At 30.9% G+C, this 23,218-nt stretch overlaps 7 protein-coding genes and 2 pseudogenes across 9 annotated transcripts, besides 2 other annotated features; 6 read left to right on the top strand and 3 right to left on the bottom strand.

The window, feature by feature from the left end:
• Nucleotides 1–5,870: part of a mobile genetic element that runs on past the window's edge.
• TVAGG3_0545380 lies at nucleotides 2,755–4,737 on the bottom strand (annotated as a pseudogene). The gene has a single exon. A coding segment is annotated over exon 1 (1,983 nt).
• Nucleotides 5,871–6,972: 1,102 nt separating the features above from the next.
• TVAGG3_0545360 (uncharacterized protein) lies at nucleotides 6,973–8,521 on the top strand (the record flags this gene model as incomplete). Its single annotated transcript, XM_001309283.1, has 1 exon — nucleotides 6,973–8,475. One exon carries the CDS (start codon nucleotides 6,973–6,975, stop codon nucleotides 8,473–8,475), a length of 1,503 nt encoding a protein of 500 aa, XP_001309284.1.
• Nucleotides 8,522–9,140: 619 nt separating this feature from the next.
• Nucleotides 9,141–9,953, top strand: TVAGG3_0545350 (uncharacterized protein; the record flags this gene model as incomplete). Its single annotated transcript, XM_001309282.1, has 1 exon — nucleotides 9,421–9,846. One exon carries the CDS (start codon nucleotides 9,421–9,423, stop codon nucleotides 9,844–9,846), a length of 426 nt encoding a protein of 141 aa, XP_001309283.1.
• A 415-nt stretch (nucleotides 9,954–10,368) lies between these two features.
• TVAGG3_0545340 (uncharacterized protein) lies at nucleotides 10,369–14,968 on the top strand (the record flags this gene model as incomplete). Its single annotated transcript, XM_001309281.2, has 1 exon — nucleotides 10,386–14,555. The coding sequence occupies one exon, from the start codon at nucleotides 10,386–10,388 to the stop codon at nucleotides 14,553–14,555; it is 4,170 nt and encodes a 1,389-aa protein (XP_001309282.1).
• Nucleotides 14,969–15,148: 180 nt separating this feature from the next.
• TVAGG3_0545330 lies at nucleotides 15,149–18,104 on the top strand (annotated as a pseudogene). Its single transcript has one exon — nucleotides 16,112–17,856. A coding segment is annotated over exon 1 (1,745 nt).
• Nucleotides 18,105–18,192: 88 nt separating this feature from the next.
• Nucleotides 18,193–19,068, top strand: TVAGG3_0545320 (Cilia- and flagella-associated protein 20/CFAP20DC family; the record flags this gene model as incomplete). The annotated part of the gene is made up of 1 exon (XM_001309279.1): nucleotides 18,193–19,068. The coding sequence occupies one exon, from the start codon at nucleotides 18,193–18,195 to the stop codon at nucleotides 19,066–19,068; it is 876 nt and encodes a 291-aa protein (XP_001309280.1).
• Nucleotides 19,069–19,246: 178 nt separating this feature from the next.
• TVAGG3_0545310 (structural constituent of ribosome) lies at nucleotides 19,247–19,555 on the bottom strand (the record flags this gene model as incomplete). Its single annotated transcript, XM_001309278.2, has 1 exon — nucleotides 19,300–19,524. One exon carries the CDS (start codon nucleotides 19,522–19,524, stop codon nucleotides 19,300–19,302), a length of 225 nt encoding a protein of 74 aa, XP_001309279.1.
• A 112-nt stretch (nucleotides 19,556–19,667) lies between these two features.
• TVAGG3_0545300 (uncharacterized protein) lies at nucleotides 19,668–20,714 on the bottom strand (the record flags this gene model as incomplete). The annotated part of the gene is made up of 1 exon (XM_001309277.2): nucleotides 19,944–20,714. One exon carries the CDS (start codon nucleotides 20,712–20,714, stop codon nucleotides 19,944–19,946), a length of 771 nt encoding a protein of 256 aa, XP_001309278.1.
• Nucleotides 20,715–20,936: 222 nt separating this feature from the next.
• TVAGG3_0545290 (uncharacterized protein) lies at nucleotides 20,937–21,351 on the top strand (the record flags this gene model as incomplete). Its single annotated transcript, XM_001309276.2, has 1 exon — nucleotides 21,014–21,289. The coding sequence occupies one exon, from the start codon at nucleotides 21,014–21,016 to the stop codon at nucleotides 21,287–21,289; it is 276 nt and encodes a 91-aa protein (XP_001309277.2).
• Nucleotides 21,352–22,004: 653 nt separating this feature from the next.
• Nucleotides 22,005–22,641: a mobile genetic element.
• Nucleotides 22,642–23,218: the final 577 nt, after the last annotated feature.

The raw sequence follows: 23,218 nt of genomic DNA, 5'->3' as shown, positions 1-23,218 counted from the left end.
TATTATGAAACGTATATGGAGAGGATGAAAAGTAAAAATTAATTTGTGGGAAATAATGAGTCATAGCTGCCTGAAATCCTTTATCACCATCACCCCTTATATTATCTACTCTTTCATGATCTAGTAAGTATTGAATAGCTCTTCTTGTTTCCTGTTCTGTTTTCCCTTTCACCGGAATGCAATATAAATATCTGGTGTTAATGTTAATGGCAAATAAATAAGTAACGTTTCCTTTTGAATATTCTAAATGATCGATTTCGTATGAATATGGATATGGTGCAAATGAAGGGCGACTAAATTTTTCCTTTAACGGTTGAATTTTTGGGTCAGTTGGTTTATTTAATATTTTGAAATCCTTTTTAAAATCTTTTTGCTTCTTTAATGTTTGAAATGGATATAATAAAGTGAATGATGAAGGATTAACTGAAGGAGGAGGTGGTACTGTCGTTGGAGGTTTTGGTGTTGCAAGTGGTTTAATTTTATCTGCTTTGATTTTGGATGATGAAGTTTTGGATTCATTCCCCTTCATTAATTCTGGATGTATTCTATTCATTTGTTTTAAATATGCTGTATATAAAGGTTTGATATACTTTCCCGCTTCGAGTTTATGTTGAAGGATGAATTCCAAAAGTTGATCTTCATTTAAAAGTCGGGCTGAATATGGTTTAACTAATGAATCATAAATTAAAGCTTGTGCATCATTTATGGTCTGAAGGACCTGGGTGTTTTGCACCTTTTGTTTTTGCTCCTTTGCTTTTGCGGCTCAGGATTATATAATTTATATAATTCATCAATATCTTCTTCTGTTAATACTTTATTTTTGAAATCTTTCAACTGTTTAAGTTGTGATTTAGTTTTTTCCTTTGAATATTCATTATTTTTAATTTTGTCTTTAATTTTAGAAATTATTTTATCATGATATTTCAAAACTCATTTTTATAATACGATAATAATATTCCATATCATCACCCGTTATATTTTTATTATGTTTTTGGAGATATGCTTTTAAATCGTAATAATCAAGAAAATTTTGATTAAGTACTAAATCATCAATTAAATTTTTAAATCTACGCTATTCATTTATATAAAAATAAAATAAATGTTTTAAGGGTGCCCACCTCTTTGAATCATAGTATCAAAACCATTCATTAACGGTTCCTTTTGTCTCTTCTGTGGCATTTTATTAAATAAAATTTTAAATTGTATTAAATAAATGGCATACAACATCCATTTTCACAACATACAGCCTTAGTGTGTGCTCCTGTTAATGCAGTCTTACCGATTGTTAAGCGAGTCATTGACCCGTTTTTAAGTTGTAAATTAATATTCTGACCATCAAATATCACTTTATCATTTATTATATCCAAATAATTTTTAGGTGTTAATTGCTTATTTTGTCGTAAACTAACACCTTTCATTTTTTGTGCAATCTTTTTAAAATCACTTCCATCAATTGAACCGTTGAATGATGTATAACACTTAGGCATAAAGCAACCATGTTATCACCTTGTTTCTCAATTGCTAAACCCAATAACTTCTTCTCATGTGCTTTTTCTTCAGCTTTATTCTTTAATTTAGGTTTAAATTTCTCATTAAAACAAAAGAAATCAAAAGGTGCGAATTTGTAAATGTTTTTATCATAAAATTTTTTATCGGTTACAATTGCTTGAAATGCTTGAGTGTTAGGAAGATTTGGGTCGCCAGCGATTGCCCAATAAGATGAATCAGTATCACCTTCAATGAAATGAAAACGATTAACATCCATGCATTTATACATAAAATCATAAATGAAAACCAAATACCAGTATTTAGCATTATCTAAAGTGAAGAATGCCTCTTGTAAACATGTATCACATCTATAAAATCTATCTTTAAGCATCACTTGATACGTATCTTCACCTATTTCTCTTATGTTTTTAAACTTATTTGACATACATGCAACGCGTGCCTTCTGTGCATTCATTATTTTAGTCTTTGCGTAATTTTGTGTATTCATTGCATCGTAACCATATGATCCATTAAGTGAAATCTTGCAAAATAAACTTTTTCCTTTATTTCCTTCTAATTCAGCCTTTTGTCTTTCATTCATAAATTCGTTCGCAAATTCATTAAAACAAGTGTTTTTAGTAAATGTTAAAATTGATTGAATATCATCAATGATAAAATGAAATCTGTCTATTAGATACCAAAGATAATAAGAAGAAAATGGTTGATATTGGTTGTGTGTTGATGCTAACTGAGTTAATTTTCTCTGTTTCTGGTCAACTGGTAGATTGTTTGATTTCATGTAATTATACATAAAACTGCCAATTGTTTTTTCATCTGTGATAATATCTAAGTTTCTTATTATCGGTAAAAAGTTTATGTAATCATTAATGTATTTTTCATCAATGTGACCCTTTACTTCAGCCACGAATAAAGTATTTTTCTTCTTAATTATTCCCATGCTTTTGCTTTCTTTGTTGCTGTATCACAAATGATAACACCATTCAATCTTCCCGGCATATACATTTTATGGTCAGTATATTGAATGAAATCATGAGGATTAGATGAAAATGATGAAGGATATAATGAATTAAAGTCAACACCAACGAAATGAGTCATAATGTTGGAAGTGTCCTCATTTGATACAGTTTTAGTTTCTGGATTATATGAAAGTTTATTAATGTGCGTGATTCCTTTAAGATTTACTCTATGTTGAACATTTGATAAACCACCAGTAATTCCATTACGGAGGATGTGATAAGCTTCAACTGAATCTAGAGTCATTGGTAAATTATTTTTTAATGCATAATTTCTTAAATTGATTCTTAAACGTTGAACATCTTCATCTTTATTTGATTTTACGACATTGCAATAACAACACATTAACTGACAATTTTCTTTGGTATGTGGTTTTTCATTATCGATTCTATCAATGTTGGTTTATTAGCATATGTAAACGCTTTACCACACATTTTGCATTTAGATGAAAGGATTAAATCGTGATAGTATTGAAGTCATCCATTGAAACATTTTTTTAGTATCCCTTTCTGCTTTTTCATCTTGTTTCTTATATGATTCAATTTTATATTTCCAATACTTTTCTGTTAATTCAAAACTTGATTCATTTTCTTCTTCTGGATATTTTCGTTAGGATTGAAGTCTTATATGCTAAGCGTAACGAATCATTGATGCATTCGATGATAAAGAAAGATTATGAAGCATGTCAATTTTATAAACAAATGTTTCTTCAATAATTTTATCAATTGGGTCAATCATAATTTCAACGTCTTTATTGCAATAATGAATAAAATATTCTAATCTATTCTCAAAATTTTTAGCATCATTGAGATATATTTGATAATCTGAATCGGATATAGTTTCTTGAGTTAATGCTGAATAAAATGAATCTTGAGTGAATGGTTCCACTTTATATAATTCATCTTCGTAATTCTCCCATGTGATGAATTGATAAGGGAAAAAGGATTTAACACGTGATTTATTGTTTCCGAAATCTTGAGTGAATTGGTCTAATGTTCCACCCGCTATATAATTTCTGATGTCAATAAATCTTAATTCATATGGACAGTTTGTTTTCTTTACAATGATTTGCTTAAATTGAGAAGAAGAACCCAGCATTGATTTTATTTTCCATTTTGCAGTGTTTAAATCACGAAGAATTAAATTTAAATCAAACTTTCCCGAATTAAAACCTATGATATTCACTTTATTGAATTCCTCATCTAGAAGTTCTTTAAATGCTTCCTTCTGTTTTTCATTTAATGTATGGGACAAAGTCCCAGCCGTTTGGTCCGTTTGCGGCTTCATTAATTCTTCATATTGTTCAATATTTGATTTAGCAACTAATGAACAGGTTGAAAATAAAAATTCAATCCAATCAGAGATGAACGAATCACTTGATGTTAAGCAAAAATTCCTCGTAAATGTTTTATCACGGTCTACGACCTCGCCGCTTCGGTCTGAAAGACCTTCAGGACTCAAAGAGTCCGTTTGCGGCTTTATTTTGACAGTTGATGATACCATGAATGGTTTTAAGTAAGCGTTCAAAGTTGCACACTCAGAAAGTTGTAATTCTTCTTTAGTCTCTAATGTTTCGAAGTCAAAAGTAATATAATATCTTGTTGGTTTATAATATTCCTGCAAATTGTGAGCTAATAGCCATTGATATATCTTCTGTTTCGTGATATGTGGTGCATATGGTTGCTGGGTCTTTTGCAATTGAACGTCTTGAATTAATCTCCCATTATTTTCTTTACATTTCTCACAATGCTTTAAAAATCTTCTTTGGTTTTTCCTTTCTGGATCATCACGGATAGAATAAACTTCTTCTTTGCAAAAGGGGCAAACTTTATATCCTGTGAGTGCTTCTACGTCTGTTATTCTGTCAGCGTGAAGTTTTCCACATGGACTCTGTGTTAATAAAATATTTACTGTTTCAAATTCTGGATCTATCATTATTGATTCCACTAATGGAAAGTCTACCTTATTTATGTCCACGTCTTCTGGTTGAGGATCACAATAATAAAAATCAATATTAACGTTTAACATTCTTCGCTAATCTCTCACTTTCTGATGAAATGTCAAATCCTTCATATGCATCTATGCTTCATTTAAATAGCTTCTACGAGTTTTAGGATTAACACCATCAGGAATGTTATAGAAGCGTTTAAATAACCTTCTACCTTCTGCTCTAATTTGATTATCATTCATTTTAGCTGTTCCGTTTTTGTTCATTTATGTAAGAATAAAAAATTAAAAAATAAATAAAAATAAAGTTTATTTTTTAAAGCCCATAAAATCCATAAAATGAATTAAGAACACATAAATTTTTATCATCTGCGACGTGACGAATACATTTTAATTTACTCAAGAATGCGTACCCTGATACATTAAATCTAATTCCTGTCTTATTTAATTTCACAACTTTGAAAAGGAATGTATGAATAGCTATAAAATGATGAGATGATGTTTTATGGGTTGCTTCCATTTTTTCTGAAATAAATGAATAAATATAATGTTTATAAGTTTTCATATCTTTTATATTCTTAATAACGAATGGTATAGACCTTTCAACTTCGTCTTCCTTCGGTGCTGTTCTTTCATATGAAACATTATTAGTATCTTCAATAATGAAACCACAATCGCATAAAATTTTATATGTACCAATTGTTTCTTTTGATATTTTATCTAACAAATCAAAAACTTTATCAACACCTGTACATTTATTTAAATAATAATTTGTGTAAATATCATGGTCTTCTTTCTTAATCGTATTTGTTGCATATGTTACATTTTTCAGTGCTTTTTTGAATTTTTCAGAATCAAGAGGAGGTGAAAGTAATATACATGGATAATCTCCATCGTCAATAAATTGTAACTTATGTTTATGAATAAATTTTGTGCCTTCTTCTGAAAGTGTTTCATCTATTTCACCATCTAATAAATTTTTAGTAGATTCCAAAAAGTAATTTTTATATCTTTCTTCATGAGATTTTTGAACTTCTGATTCTGAAGCTGGGATATTCATTAAACCCTCTACTTCATTCTCATTATATTTTTCAACTTCTCTTAATTCCTTAATTTTTTCATCTATTTCATCTCTTATTTTTTCCAGTCTTTCAATTTCATCATATTCATCATCTTTAATCCGTTCTTCATAATATTCAGGGAAAACATCAGGTTCTTTAGGTTTTTCTTCTTCAGATGTGGGATATAAGAAATTTATAACATCATCTTTATTCATTTTTCCATCATAATCTAAATCATTTAATAACTCCGCGAATTTTTGACAATTTCTTAAATAATATTTATTAACTTCATAACTCGCCTCCTCTAATATATCCTTTATTTCCTCGTTTGTGAATCCCAATTTTTTAACGTCGTTAGTCTTGACACTCATTTTCATACGAATTAAAAAAATAAATTATTCAAAAAATGTAAGACATGAATTTTTAAAGTTTATTTTTTTATTTTTTTTATTTTTTTTATTTCATTATGGTAGTGAATCTTTCATTCATGAATGATAATTATATCTGATTTCTTTTACTCTCTCATACATACTAGATTTGAAGAATTCAGAACATTTCCATAATCTCCTAAATGTTTTCTTATCCCTAACGTGTGCCAGTTATTATATGAAACTGTATAAACTTTATCTTTATCTTTACACCTTTCATCACTTCCAATATATTTATATCTCAGTTTTGATTTAGCATTTTCATATTCATTAGCGTTTAATAATTCGCAGTCTTCCTTTTTAAATTGATGTTTAAGATATTCAGGATTTAATACTCTACGTTTATATGCTCCTAACTTAGTTCTAAAGGTTTTTCTACAAAATTTAGGAATTCCATCCTCTTTAATGTCATCAATGATTTCCATTTCATTATTTTCAATTTCTTCTTCTCGTTTATGAGGTCTTTGATTATGACTCCATTGATTCCATGAAATTAAATATTCTTTATCATTATATTTATACCTCATTAGCTTATTTTGGCTTTCATATTCATTTAATAATTCACAATCTTCATTTTTAAATTGAAGTTTAACCCATTCAGGATTTAAACAATGTTTAATTAATCGCGGAATATCTGACATCATCTATATATAGCTTCTTTTATAAAAGATAAAAAAATAAATTATTTTAAAATTAATGTTAATTTTTTAATGATTTATAAATAAATATATTTTAATGCATCGTCTATATATAGATGAAACAAAAAAAGTCACTAAACCCTTCCACATATACTACTAAGCAGATCTTTAAAACTTTTTTCACTTCACTTTGAAAAAACATTCCTAATTCTTAGTTTTGCATATGTTAAAATGAGCGAAACTATTAGAATAGCAAGTTTTACAATTTGAAGTAATAGATTATATGGTTCTTTAATCATAAATATCTATAGAAACACTAAAATGAAATAGATAAAAGATGTTTTCGCTATTTTGTCACTTTTATCAATCGTCCAAATGTTTCTTCCTCCACAACAAGAGCAGCTTTCATTGTCTCCAGTAAAAATTACATTCATTGATCAACAGGTTGAAGACACACATGTAGATCTTGCATCAGATTTTATTCATAAACCGTTTCAACCTAAAAATTTAATCAAATTACTCTATACTCAACGAGAGAAACTCTATATCGAAGCCAATGTGCCAAAACCATTAGAAGCCACAGAGAAAAATATAGTTCCTTTAATTCCAAAGTACTCCTCAACTCCACTTCAAGTTTTGCAAATTCTTAACTCAATAATTTTACGTAATGATTTAGATTTAGTCGTAACATTATTCAAGAAGACACATATTGCGCACGTTATCATTGGCTGGCTCGATAAATGTCAGAATCCAATCGATAAAGCTCTTTGTTTGAACATTGTATGCGTCTGCTCAGGCTTCTTAGCTGATAACCAAGCTTACAATTCATCAGAGATCATTGCCTCCCTATTAAATTCAAGCCAATCCGTTACGAAGAAGCATTTAATTGCATTAATGAGTCTCCTTTATCACAAATACACAGATATTGATACCAAGCGTATTTCTTATACAATGAAGCCATTTATTTCCAACTCTACACAGCTTTCTATGGCGAATTTGAACTATTTACTTTATGATCCACCTCCAAAAGCAATCCAAGAGGTCCAGGATATGCAGAAGCAGTTCACAATATCACAGGAATACATAGATTACCTAAACGGAAGCCCAATGGCCGATAAATCTCATAATGACAAAGCCAGAGTGTTTTTGACAACAGTTGGAGCCCAGATTCCTAAATTTGTTGAGTACCTGGCCAAAGCTCTCCACGGAACATCGAGATTTTTGAACTCTTCTGTAAAATATGATCCGATATACGACGTAAACATCGAAAATCCACAAGAAGAGAGTGATTTACAATGCGACATTACCACACTTTCCATCTGGGCCACTTTATTTGTTGTCCATCAGTATCTTTTGACGTCAAACCAATTTGATGCCGAAATCTTCAATCATTTTGTGGCCAAATACGATTTCGTTCCATACATGTTACAATCCATCCACAATATCAATGTTTTCTTCTTCGATAACGACGGAGAACTCCGAATTAACGAATCATCAGTTGTATTAGCTATTCAATCAATGACAAACTTGCTTCTTAACTCACCAAGTAGAATATCCCAGTACATAACTGAAGCAGGATTGCAACAATTGATTAAATCTGTCGAAACAATTGAAATTCAAAGCATAAAAGCAGTTCTCGCAAAGCTTATTGCAGTATCATGCTACTGGATTCCGAGAGAACAGATTGGCCCTACTCCTTCCGGTCCAAATCTCACTCTGGTGAACTTTGTCTACTTGAACTTGGAACAGTTTGAGTTCTACCAGAGACTTTCATGCGACAAAGGAAGTATTCCACCATGCCTGGAGTCACAGACTTACTTCACTGCTCTAAAAGAGTACGCAACAAAACTTGGACTCAAATTGGTCGATCAGTGGTAATTTTTTTCTCTTTTTTTGTGTAAAAAAATCTTTTGTATTTGTTTCATATGATAACTATTTTTTTATGTCAAATGAGTTGATGCTTCAATAAGTGCTGTCTATCCACAATCATTATTTGCTTCTATATCAGCTATAGCAGTAATAGGATATTTAACAAGCAAAATACGTGAAGTTGATGATACCATTAATACCATTCATTCACAATTGTTAATCGCTTCTTTATTAACTCCAGCAGAGCTAAAATATTTAATAAGTTCAAGATGATCATTTATTGCTGAAAAAAAGAAAGTCTATTTGATATAATGATGATCTATTTCTGATGTTCAAAATATCTGAATTGAATAGCAAATACAGTTCTTTATTGGCTCCAATATCAATAAAATATTTAACAAGTTTTTGATGATCTTTTTGTGATGCAAAAATGAGTGGAGTTCTTCAATAATTATTCTTTGCTTCTTTATTCGATAGCCTTTTGATACAGCAATGAGTAGTGTGCTTCAATGATAATCATTTGCTTCTATATCAGTATCAACACAATCATTTTTTGAGACAAAAATAAATGATGTATCAATATGATGTGTATTGAAATATTGACTTTCTGAATGCAGATATATAATCTTTTTGCTTTAATTATAGATGAAAATTGCTTCCAAAAGAGTAATTCAGTCATTTGCTGCCAATTTTGTAAATTCCCATATCTTTTTGATATCTTCTAGTCTGAACATAGTGATGAACTTATTTTTGTTGATATCTCTTTAATGTGTGCTCCAATGTATTCGAAGTCATGAATATTCATTTAGCTCATGATTATTTTGAAAGTCGGATCAATTTACATAGGCTGAAATTAACTGATAAGCTAATACACATAGATGCAATAATTTTTAGACAAATATTCTAATTTGAGTTAGAGTTGTCACTTTTTAACGCTATTTTTAACGAAAAATAATGCAAGAAAGATCTCAGAAAGAAGTACTGAAGGACATCTTCGAACAGAAAGGAATTACTAACCATATCCAAGCAACATATTACAATAAGCTTGGAAATCAAATCTTGGCAAAAGGACCAGAAAATTTGAAAGAACTATTTCCAGTACTTGATGCTTCAAAACAGGATGAAACATGGGAAATGGGCTACACATTAGTTTTAGATTATTTAGGCAGGAAGAATATGACAAAAACAAAGGAAACTGCAACTCAATTCGTTAACGGTCAAAATCCTAACAAAGCAGCTACAGTTGAAAAGCTTGGCTTACCAAATACTTCATCATCACCGTTATCTGACCTTATCAGAGATCAAAAGATGTATTTGCTATTTAATTCAGATAATTTCGATTACGACTTACCACCATCATACTATCTTTCTAAGCAATAATTTATTTATATATAAATTTGTGAATAAAATTTGTTCGAATATTTTAAAAATTAATTTCATTTATTTTTAGTATATCAATGCATTACCATTCAAAACTTAAGAACTAGTTAACAATCAACTTCAGCAAAAAGATTTTTATATTGATATAAAATATATTTTCGAATATTAGAGTAATATGATTAAATCTAAACAGATCATATTCTCACTTTGGTGTAATGGACCCAAATCCTCTTCGCCGAAAGAAATTTCGATACAATTTGATAATTTGATCTTTATCTTGAACAAATCAATTGAAATATGGATGTTTTATCTTTTTATACTAATTCTAGTGATTCTTTCAGTAATAATGCCCGCATATGTTTAACTAAAAGAATAAGAATCTCTCAATTTTTTTTTTCTATAAAATTCCCGGTAGAATAACCGCCAATTATGAATTAAAAAATAATGATTGAAATATATCATACGTGATCATTGGTTGATTTTTGAAATTTGAATGGCCAAAATTCAATTAAATTAATCGATCTTCAATAAAACCCTAGATGAGTGCTTGGCACAATTTAGTTTCATGCCATTCACAAGGGTTAGATAATATCTTTGCTGGTAACTTAGATTTAGCCTATTTATTCTTCGAACTCATACCACAAGGTGAAGATAACGATTTTTTTAAGTTACTAGAAGACAAAATGCCTGATTTATATTGTATAGTTCGTACCTCTTGGTCGTTACGATGCTTTGTATCCAAGTATTCATCATTTTCTCCTTCTTTTTCACAAAATCTTTTCATTTCAGATTTGATTTCATTGAAAATACCACAATTCAATGACTTGAAACCAGTCATAAATGCTAATTTCAGTGATACTCCAGCACCAAAAACAGAATTTCCAAAATTTTTATCAGCTTTACTTGAATTTAATCAGAAATTTCCAAACTATTTCGCAATAATATACAATTTGTTCGAAAAGGTACTCAACCAAATAGGAATAACAGAAGCTTTCAATATAATTGGAGAAAATTCACTGTTATTATATCCAAATCTCAAGGCAGATGATCTTAAAGACATCAGATTCAACATGATATCACCAATGTCTACGCTTATTTTATTCAAAAATGAAGAAGTAACACATTATTTACAAAATACTTTTATTCAGTCATATCAGTTCTCAACACCATCACCCGGACTCAGTAAGGGCATTACAGCATCACTTACAAACACATCATTGTACTTAAATGCGCATTTTATTGATTTAATTTATAATTCAGCGGCGGAAGGTTTCATTTCCGACAATTTCTCACAGTATCAAGTTTCATCACAGATAATACCATCATTTTCACATTTAATCACTGTCAGTTTCTATAATAAAATGATGGAAAATCCATCCAAGTACAAAATCTATTTTCAGAACGATGTGAATGATATTTGGGGATCAGGCTTGTATATGAGAGCAAAAAATGATATCACTTTCATTCAAATGTGTTCAGATATAATTATGAAAGAAATTAATGTAGAAAATTTCCAAAAATACTCTTTCCCATTCCTTTTAAGGTCAGAACTGAACAATCCAGAGATCCTCAATTACTTAAATAAGAAATTTATTATGTTCAACGATAATGACTTGAAAACTGACTTTGATTTTGTATTAACATATCTTGCCATCAGTAATATACTCAAATTATTCAAGATCTATAACCAAAACATCAACATTTCCCAGCATATGAATAATATTAAATATTTCATCAGTATGATATCACCAGAGAAGAGATCCACAGTCTACAACGAACTCTTTTCAATCCTCTTCCTCCAGAAAGACGGGAAATTCGTCTGTGCAGCTCAATTAGCTCAAACATTGCTGAGAACAATTGAAGAATACATTCAATCACCGTATGTAAAACAGGGTCTTATTTCACTTTTGCCCTCAATTTCGGGCCAACGTGGCCTTGAAATAGAAAATTACTTTCTTGCAGGGAAACAAGCACTTTACAGGGCCATCTCCAGTAGGAACTGGAATCAGGCACAGACAATAATACAGAAGAGCCCACTCTACAAAGATCTTTACCAGAAAGCTTTTGATATCTACAATTTAATTATGAATAAGAAACAGCCGAATGAAGTAGAGATGACTCCAAGCGTTAAGATCGAATATGGATTCAGTTCAATCAATGGAGCTCAAGAATTAAAGTCTGTAAAAGATAATTTTCCTTTAATCAGCTCATTAATCGTCAAAAGAATCTCCTCTCTCAAATACGGAAGAACATTACAGCCAATGGAACCCATAAACTACAATATAAAGCGCTTAGTTAACCAGTTCGACCAAGATTCAGTTCAATTTTTATTTGATCGTAGAGGAGAAGCCTTCAGAGACATAATTTCATCATCACCGACCTTGTCATCGTTCATAAACTACATGTCTCTGTTCTCAAGATGTATTTTCGACCAAGGATTTTCATTTTCGATTCCATTTTCCTTCAGAACTGCTTTTACTAATGCTATTAATGGAGGAAACACAAACGATGCATTAAACCTTGCCGCTGCCGTTAAAATTGACTTGTTTGAGTGGGTTATGGAGCATATTGATGATTTTGACTTGACAAAAGAGTTTGTGACCATGTCATTTCACGAGCATCCTCTTGTCTGCACGTGTATTGCAATGACAATGTTCGATCCGAACTCTTTCCCGATGATTCCTGAAAAATTCAAAAAATTCAAAACAAAAAGTGACAATTTTTCATTATTAAGTTTTATCTCCAAACTCGAAGATCCTGAACTGCCTGATGACGTATTAGATGACTATTTGTACAGACTCGATCCCCGGAAGATCTTCAACTGCGTCATGGAGAGAATTGATAAATTATCTGATGAAAGAATTTATCATTGCATAGAAATCACAGGAATCTTCAATAACGAACTGGAAAACAAGAGATTAAACAATATAATGCTTAATAACAGTATTAAACATTATACTTCCAGTACAAATGAAAAAGATATTATTATATCTTTGGCAAAACACGGAGTAATGCCAATATTGGTGTCTTACGTTGATCAGCATAAGACAAAAGAGAATATAGAACTAGCTGTAAGTAATTTGAACTCTTGTGCTTTGATATTTTTGAGAAATTTCCCAGATTTCATAAAATATTTCATTGGAAAAGTGCCAGAGTTGGAAAACACGATCTCCAAGAAAGAGAAAATGAAGCTAAAAGCATTTTCAAAGCTTCCAGTTCATTTGAAAGACGAAATCTCTGTTTTAAACGAAGAATCAATTATTGAAAAATTATCTTCGTCAAAAAGTTATTTGTTCACATTATCTCAATGCGATAAAGCATTCTTGAGCCAGGAGAACCTAGTAAGTATCATGGAAAACCAAAAAACTGATGAAATTATTGATTTGATTAAAATTGCAAAATCTGTCATTAAAATTGCAGACAACAAAGATCAAATCAAACAAATATGCTCAAGAAAGATAGAAGAATATGTACATTCGGTCAAAATCGAAACTTTTGAAGAAGAATTTCGTCAAATTTCGATTTCTGAGCGAATATCGAGAATTTTACAAAACTATGATATCAATTGTTTTGTATTTGAGATGTTTTATAAGATTTTGCACTTTTATCCAATGAGTTTTATGAATATGAAATATAATTTCGAAATCGGAAGTTTTTCTCTTGAAAAAGTACTTTTCAGACTTGATTTGAATGAAATGTACTCTCAAATGGAAAAAATTTTCAATTTCCATGGAAATCAATATTATATTGGAAAAAGTATGTTGATGTTGACATTTGGTTTCTTCAAAGATGCTTTTAAGTATCTGGAAAAGAGGAAATCAGTTGATCCAAGCTTTGATTTGCTTGAATATGATTCATCTTTATTTACAAACGATAAATTGACAACAAAAGATCTCATGGCGAGGAATTCTCCATTGCTTAACCTATTTATTAAGCATTCGTTCATCAACCATGAGATTTTGGAGTTAATTTTGTTATCTGATTGGGATAAAGTGAAATTTGAAGGAGAAATGGCCCAGCTCGCCATTTATCCCAAGATAAATTACATATATCAGCGTGCAAACAAGCAATACATCCCAAGTCGACGCAATATGAGGACAGATTTAGCAGATTGGGCCGAAAAGTTCCTCAAAACCTTTGTTGCCATGCCTAAATCGATATATATTTTAACATCATTTGGTTTGTACAACGATGCAATTGCCCAATCCTTAGTTTCCGAAGGCGGATCAGTAAATTCGATGATGAACTACGCGATAAACGCAACAATGTTCAATGACTCGATCAAGCCATTCCTCAGGGAATTCCACAAGGTCGATCCTAACGAAAAAATGACTAAAGAGACATGGGAAGGATTATTAGAAGAAGCATCGAAAAGAGAGATGCATCTAGTAAGATTTGAGTTGTATCTTAGCAGAGGAGATCGAATTGCTGCTGCTCATGAAGCTTTGGATGAATTTAAGTCAACGAAAAAAACATTATTGCAATTTATTTTTATAGGAAACGCTTACAACTGTTTAATCGAAGCACAACATATGGAAAAGGAAGAAATCGTGAATTCAGACTCTTTTCAGCAACTTTTCCTTTTGACAAAATTACAAAAAGAAATTTGTTCAAAAATGCACTGGAATCACATCCAATCTTGTCCTGATATCATTAATAATCCGAACTCTGTTGTAGATGCTTGTGTAATTCTCCTGGAACTCGATTAAACAATCTTATATGCAGAATTAATCTCGATGTTGCCACAGAAATCGAGTCTTGCTTTTGTTATCCAACATGCACTTGCTAATTATGATGTTGACATCAATAAAATTGCTAATTCCATAATAAAAATATATGATTATTACGGAATTATTACTTTGTATCAGAAGATACCATCATTACTCATGAAGACAATTGGATTGGATCATAAAGATATATTAATTAAAGGATTAATCGAATTTGTTTGTTTGTCTGCTGCTTTGGCTGTAATTGAAGGATATCCTGACTACAAACATCTAATTCCTTTGCTGGCAATAAGAGCATCACAAGTAGGAGATTTCCAATTGTCTTGTAGATGTTACAATATCCTTAAAGAACAGTCTGGAACATAGAATAAATATATAGATTATTGTTTATGTTTTAATAATCGCAATTTTTAATTTTTCTATTTTATTTTGATTTTGGCGAAAACATTTTATAGAAAATTACAAAATTGAAGAAGCTTATAATTTTCTTTTTAACTTTTTAGATGATGTGATAGAAGCACTTTGGCAACTAGATATATAATCTACGATCATGTCAAATTTGAGAAGGAATGTTACTTGAAGCCATGAAAGAAGATTCAAAGATTTTGGAAATAGATAGCAATTTATGGACTAATGGGTTAAGATCTGAAGATAACAACACCCGAAATTTCAATTATTAACCTAGATTTTTTTTACAAAATAAATTGTTGGCATTTTTTATAAAAATGTTTTTAATTGATATTGGTAATAGCATCACCAAAGTTGGGAAATTCGAGAACGGAAAGGTTTCGTTTGATATACCCAGCATGACTGATAATAAATTTCCGACTCTTTTTTCAATCGTAAATAATAAAATATTAAATTCAACACTTGGAGTTTCCCATCTCTGCATACATGAAGAAGACATGCACAGAAATTTTTTTGAAAGAATTGAAGATAAATCAGACACTCTCGAACCAGAAATAAATTTTGCCATTTTCTTAAAGTCACTCCTTCAGCTATTAGACCCTGAGGGCAAATACGAATACATAATAGTATACCAAGAATGGTGGGATAAGGACAAATCCATTTTTGAGATAATACGTGATTCACTTCAAATTGCAAATCTCGATAAGAAAACGCATTTTATTAAATCATCAGATATGATTTCGGCATACATTCAAGAATATATTCCACTTGTACAAAATTCCACTGTAATCGTTTACGATTCAGGAGATTTTATCACACAAGCTTACAAATTCGAATATAAAGACAACAATCTTAGTTTGATGAAGTTTGATTATGATTTTCTTGGTGGAATCAACTTAACTCTTTACGTTTATAATTATGTTATTGATCATATAAATATAAAAGAAAATGAAGAAATCAAAAAAATCTATACTTTGATGAAAAATCAGAAGCCAAATGACAAAGAAAAAGAAGAAAGGAAGAGATACTACCAATGTTTAATCAATACATCGCAGAAATTCAAAGAAAACTCAATGAGCGGTATTACATCACTTTTTAATTGTGAACAGATTACAACATGCGATTTTTGTATGAAAATTAAAAATGATCCAGAAATTTATGATGGATGCAAAAATGTTTTTGATAATTTTGTTAAAAAATTTAATGGTATTAATACAGTTCAGTGTCAAGAAGACAATTATACCAATAACGATGAGCTAAAAAAAATTATTAATTCTAAAAATCAACCTCCAACCAAATTACTTCAAACTCCAAAAACATTCCCGAATTTACCTCCAATAAAATCTGTCCAAGTTCAAACACAAAAGGCGACTTCAAAGCGAAACTCAGATCAATCGGAAGGAAGTGGAATAAAGAATACAAGTTCAACTACTTCACCAGAAGAAGATTTAAAATGTTTATTAAATCAACTCAAACAAAACCATCCACATATAGATTCTCCTCCAGCTATAGATAACAGCCCTCAAAATCAGGGCAAACAAGATCCATCTGTTCAAAAGGAACAGTCCAAAAACGAAAGTAGTCCAAAAGTAGATTCTCCTCTAGCTATAGATAACAGCCCTCAAAATCAGGGCAAACAAGATCCATCTGTTCAAAAGGAACAGTCCAAAACGAAAGTAGTCCAAAAGTAGATTCTCCTCTAGCTATAGATAACAGCCCTCAAAATCAGGGCAAACAAGATCCATCTGTTCAAAAGGAACAGTCCAAAAACGAAAGTAGTCCAAAAGTAGATTCTCCTCTAGCTATAGATAACAGCCCTCAAAATCAGGGCAAACAAGATCCATCTGTTCAAAAGGAACAGTCCAAAAACGAAAGTAGTCCAAAAGTAGATTCTCCTCTAGCTATAGATAACAGCCCTCAAAATCAGGGCAAACAAGATCCATCTGTTCAAAAGGAACAGTCCAAAAACGAAAGTAGTCCAAAAGTAGATTCTCCTCCAGCTATAGATAACAGCCCTCAAAATCAGGGCAAACAAGATCCATCTGTTCAAAAGGAACAGTCCAAAAACGAAAGTAGTCCAAAAGTAGATTCTCCTCCAGCTATAGATAACAGCCCTCAAAATCAGGGCAAACAAGATCCATCTGTTCAAAAGGAACAGTCCAAAAACGAAAGTAGTCCAAAAGTAGATTCTCCTCTAGCTATAGATAACAGCCCTCAAAATCAGGGCAAACAAGATCCATCTGTTCAAAAGGAACAGTCCAAAAACGAAAGTAGTCCAAAAGTAGATTCTCCTCCAGCTATAGATAACAGCCCTCAAAATCAGGGCAAACAAGATCCATCTGTTCAAAAGGAACAGTCCAAAAACGAAAGTAGTCCAAAAGTAGATTCTCCTCCAGCTATAGATAACAGCCCTCAAAATCAGGGCAAACAAGATCCATCTGTTCAAAAGGAACAGTCCAAAAACGAAAGTAGTCCAAAAGATATTATTATTTGTGTTGGTGGAAATTCATTATCCTTTGTTTTCAAAGATGTTTTCAGACAGAATAACTTCCAATTAAATGTTTTCAATCAATACATATCATGCTTTCCGGGAAAAGATAAGTATTTGAAGATAACAGAAAATCAGAAAGATTTGGTCAATCTCCAAAACAAATTTGATGATTTATGGAAAAAGGATGAGGAAATGAAGGAAATTGATATGAAAATGGATCAAATTGAAAAGAATGCAAAGGCTATCAAAGAAGAATTGAAAATTGATAACCTCGATGACTTAATTGATGATGAAAACGTTGTTGAAATAGAAAATATAATCAAGAAAAAATGCAACAATGATAATTCAATAATAAGAATATATCTTCCATATTGGAAATATTAAATTTCAACAACATTTTATTTTCTACTATCTTAAACCATTGTAAAAAGATCCTTTCCTATTATAATGCTTTTTAATATAATTTGATTTTGGGTTCATTTGATATTTTGACTATTCTCAGGGCATCAGGCCATAGAGAATTCAATTAATATAATACCCACTAAGATATATTATAATGCTCTCATTCATAGGATTTTCATGTCTCAGAATCTCTATAAAATTTTGATTTTGATTGAACATTTCTTTGTCGTCATGACTGTTTAACACTTGTAAGCGTGTTCCAATGCTTTAATTTTTCCTTCAATATTGAACATAAAGTGACATGAATAAAAAAAAATTATGTCGAAAATCGAAAAGATCCTTGGTCCAAATTTGCTCAAAGATATGAAATATGAAACTTTTGCCGGAACAGCATCTTATACAATTAGCACTAAGGTCACAAGATTTAAATACCCAAATTCTCTAACCGATTCACTTAAAATTAGTAACAAATTCATTGTTTTTCAAATATATAAGAGGATTGGAGAAAATGTCTGCATAGTTCTTAATATGAAAAATGATAATGATGATACATTAAAGGTCCAATTTGCAGGTCAAACTAAAAGCGTCAGAACATCACAATCTATAACGTCAGATATAATTGATGTACCAGATAATACATGGACAAATGTCTGTTTCGATCTAGAATACATCATGTCAAAGTATTTTGATAATAACGTATTTAAATCTTTAGTCAGCTTTGAAATTATACCTACTTGTCATATTAGAAATGTATTTTCGATTCCATTCCAGTTACTTCCTGAAAATAATGGCAATGATTTACCAGATGCAGTAAAATACAATGGATTATCATCTGTAACAATCTTAGTTGGTGAGCGCCGTGAGCAAACAAGCCAGAAAGAGCGCACATCTAGAATACCCATTAGGCGTAAAATCCCAGCAACTCCTCAATACAATAGAGCACAACATACTGTAGAAGATACAAAGCCGGCAGCTTTCACAAAGAAAATCGAGGATGACTCTGAAGAGGAAGAAGAAACAGAAAGTTCGGATGCTTTTGGTTCTTCACCTTCAAAACAGTTATTCCAGACTCCAAACACACCAGATATTGATGACAGCGAAGAAGAAATGGAGCTTATATACCTTGAAGCACTTGGTTGCTATTATTGTCCATCAAATCAACAATATTACCAAGTTGATGAAAGTAAGGTATAAATTCGGATGATTTAATCATAAATGTTATTTAAACCATTACTGTATTCATATTTTCACAAAAAAAGTCATCAAAATTGTTCTATAAAAAAATTATATCAAAAAAGATTGGATAAAAAAAGAAAATAGTGGTAATATTATATTTGGTATGATTATCGTAGTATTTTTATAGATAATTGGAAACATAAAATATGTTTGTTTTGTTAAATCATATACCAAGCATTATAAAAAGTTTTACTCAGCCTTCTTGTCAAGGACGATAACTTCAAGGGACTCTGGGATGGAGTTCTGAACAAGCTCGACGAACTTTGGCTTAACGGAAAGTGTGTAAAGATACTTTGTTGTGCGGAGTTTGAACTTTGTGTTATCATCACTGGCCTTCTTTACCTTAACCCACTTAGCATCAGAGCGAGCGGCAAGAGCAAGGAATTCCTTTGGTGTAGTGACCTGCTTTGGCATGAATCAAAAGGTCGACCAATCAGTAGTTTACAAAACCGCATTGATGGCTCTTTCTTATAGATTTTAAATAAGCTTGCATATTTAACAAGTAAAATCTATAAGAAACATATTATATGGAATTAGGTTGCAATTATCCTGATTTTGAGATTTTATATTTTTATTTGGACTTCTAATAGCATCGTGAGTAATACAAAATAGATTCTGTATGAATTTTATATTGATACATCATATTTTTATTAAGATAATAGTATATTTTAATAAAAAAAATTCAACTTATTGAGAACAATTTCAAAGTGTTACTCTACAAAATATTATATACTTACATTACAACCTTTTCATTTAAGTATGTTCGCATTAATTTCATTTTCATTGGTTCAATTCAACAAATATAAAGTTTTTTTTCTATATTTTGATGCAAGTTACTTAGAATTTTTGCTTTGATAGTCAATTAAAGACGATGGAACAGAAGAATCCGAAGATGATGAAAGATATCTTGTAAAAACTCCTTCTGGAGTTGGCTGAGTTTGTTCTTTATAAACATATGGAACGTATTGCTCTTCTTCTTCATTTTCGTGGAAATACGTCAAGGTTCTGGGGCATTCGAAAACGTCAACAACATCTTCTTCTTCAAGTTCATTTATACTTCTTGGTCTTTGTCCTGGCTGAATGAATTCTTCTTCCTCGTCATCATAATCGTTCTGTGCACTTTTTGTGGCTACTTCTGTCGCATGTTGGGACTCTTTTTGTGGTATTGATTGATGACTAAAAGAATTATAACTTCCTTGGGCTGAAAATGGCTGATTACTGGAGTTTTGACTTTTGGTATACTTTCCTGGTATTCGAGCAGTGAAGAAACAAATGTGTTCAAAGTCTAAAAATGGAAAAATTTCAATTTTTGATGGAATCTCATCGATATCTGCCGATTGTAAGCCATAAATCGGAAATTCTACACTAGTTTCAAAGAAAAATCTGCAATCTCCCGACGAAATAGGTAACTCTTCGCATGCTTTTGCAAACAATTTTGTATTGAATCCAGATAACGTAATATACTGATCAAATTTGATGCCAAATATAACAGAATCGTAAACAATATATATGCTCATAAGCTTTTTTTGCATATAAAGTGTAGCTGTTGCACCAGCAACAAATTCAAATCTATTTTTGAGCTTAGTATCTTTTGGATATAGCATTTGGGAAAATTTTTGAGTATAGAGGCTAATGGGATCGTTTAATATTCTATGGTTTACAGTCGAAAAGATTCGAATAAAAACATCTTTCGCAACATCCATAAAAATGAATAAAATCATCGACCGCTCGATGGATCTATTAAATTAAGAGACATTAATATGGTTTTAGATTTTTCGAATTGGCACTTTTCGCGAAAATTTCAAAAGTGACGCGACGATCAAAATCTCACATGTCTCAGGAAGGAGAAAAGAAGGATTATTTTCCAAAGATTGATCGATCAGGTCCAAGTCTTTTCAGACTTATGTTCGAAAAACAGAACAAAGAAGTCCTTAATACATTTCTTTTCATCTCAGGCTTGATCGTTTTTGTATCATTTGGATCATTTTACCTCTTCAGATATTTAATTCCTAAAATTTGGACTAACGTTAGTAGACCAGATGCTGGAAATTACGCTATTGGTGTTTCATGCGTTATAACTCACATAATTGTTTTTGCCTTCATTATCTATGCAAGAAATTACGATCTCAAGAAAGAAAAGGAAGAGAAGGAACTTGAGAAAGCTAAAAAGACTCAATAAAAATAAAATAATTAGAATAATAAACTATACAGCTATTGCTTATATAATAATTTAAATAAGAGAAATCTCATTGGGATAATTATTTCTCATTAAATATGTCAATTAATTAGGATTCTAAATTTGAATGCAATTATAGACAAAAATGCACAAATATTTGATTTTCTAAATCATATACTGTTGCATGCTAAGTAGTGTCAATGTGTAAACCTCTCAATTTTATTGTCGGGGAAGCAACACAATTCCCTCAAAAATATTGAAAAAATATAGAAAATAAAATGAATTAAGATGTACTTAAAATGAGAAATAGATTATGATATTAGATTTTAGAAAAAACAGACTTTTGATATAACTTTTGAGAATCTCATATAAAAAAAGCATTTAAAAATAAATTTAAATATCTTATTTATTTTACTATTGTAAATATATTCTGAGATTTTTAGAAAAAAACACTTTTCATAAGTATTCAATATTTGAGAATACGGTCCAAAAAAAATAGATTCTCTTATATTTGCTTATATAAAAGGAAACTCTCTATCAGATGCGAATGCATGAATTCAGCACCTCTGATAGAGAGTTTCCTCTTATATAAGCATCTTTTTCATGAGTTTTGTTAATATAAAAACATAAAAATCTACCAATATGAGAAATTAAACCCTGCGAGGCACCAGTCTAGAACTGGCACTTCGCAGGGTTTAATTTCTCTTGACAAATGACAAAACTTGTTCGCAATTGTGAACCATTGCGAGCAAGTTTGCCAGATATCTGGAAGGAATTGCTCCTTATGATATATGCATTGTAACTGTATATATCATAAAGAGCAATTCCTTCAATTAAACGCAAAAACTTTGGTGCAATCGTTGCTGATTGCACCAAAGTTTTCGAACTTTCCCGAGGGAATTGGAGGGTGAGAGATACATAGTCTATCTATGTACCTCCCACCCTCCAAATCCCACTCTAAATGGGAGAAACTTTGTTCGCATGTTATCTTATTCAAACAAAGTTTCTCCCATTTAGAGAAGGAATAGGAGCCTACCAGGCACTGATATATAATCAGTGCTTTGTAGGCTCCTATTCCTAATAGAAAGTTCGAAAACTCGGTCGCAATTGCATCTGATTGCGACCGAGTTTTCGAACTTTCCCGAGGGAATTGAAGGGTGAGAGGTATATAGTATGCCTATATGCCTCTCACCCTCCAATTCCTTCTCTGAAGCTGGGAAATTTTGTCCAAATGTTAAACTATTCAGACAAAATTTCCCAGCTTCAGAGAAGGAATAGGAGCCTACCAGGCACTGATATATAATCAGTGCTTTGTAGGCTCCTATTCCTAATAAAAATTTGAAAACTTTGGAGCATTTGATTATTGTATTTTGTCAAGAGAAATTAACCCTGCGAAGTGCCAGTTCTAGACTGGTGCCTCGCAGGGTTTAATTTCTCATATTGGTAGATTTTGATGTTTTTATATAAACAAAAACGAATGAAAAAGATTTGCTTATATAAGAGGAAACTCTCTATCAGAGGTGCTGAATTCAGGCATTCGCATCTGATAGAGAGTCTCCTTTTATATAAGCGAATATAAAAGAATCTATTCTTTTTTGGAGCGTATTTTCAAATATTGAATACTTATGAAAAGTGTTTTTCCTAAAAATTTAATATAATGCTTAGCACAATATATAAAATTAAAATATCTATAATTATTTTCTATATCACACTTTTCATTACACCTTGAAATGTCTTCTCAAACTCTATTTTTAATTATTTTTTAGATATATCTCAAGTGTGATTATTCAAAAACTCATATAGACTATATTTATTTTTTTCATTCAAAAAATTATATGAGAATCTCAAATTAACTTTCAAATTTTTTATTTTAAAAACATATTAATAATCATATTTTAAGATACTTTTTCGCCCAAAAAATAATCGTACTTC

This window comes from Trichomonas vaginalis, chromosome II (assembly GCF_026262505.1).
Source record: "Trichomonas vaginalis G3 chromosome II, whole genome shotgun sequence".
Classification (NCBI taxonomy): domain Eukaryota; phylum Parabasalia; order Trichomonadida; family Trichomonadidae; genus Trichomonas; species Trichomonas vaginalis.
This window is presented reverse-complemented; position numbering and strand designations above follow the sequence as displayed.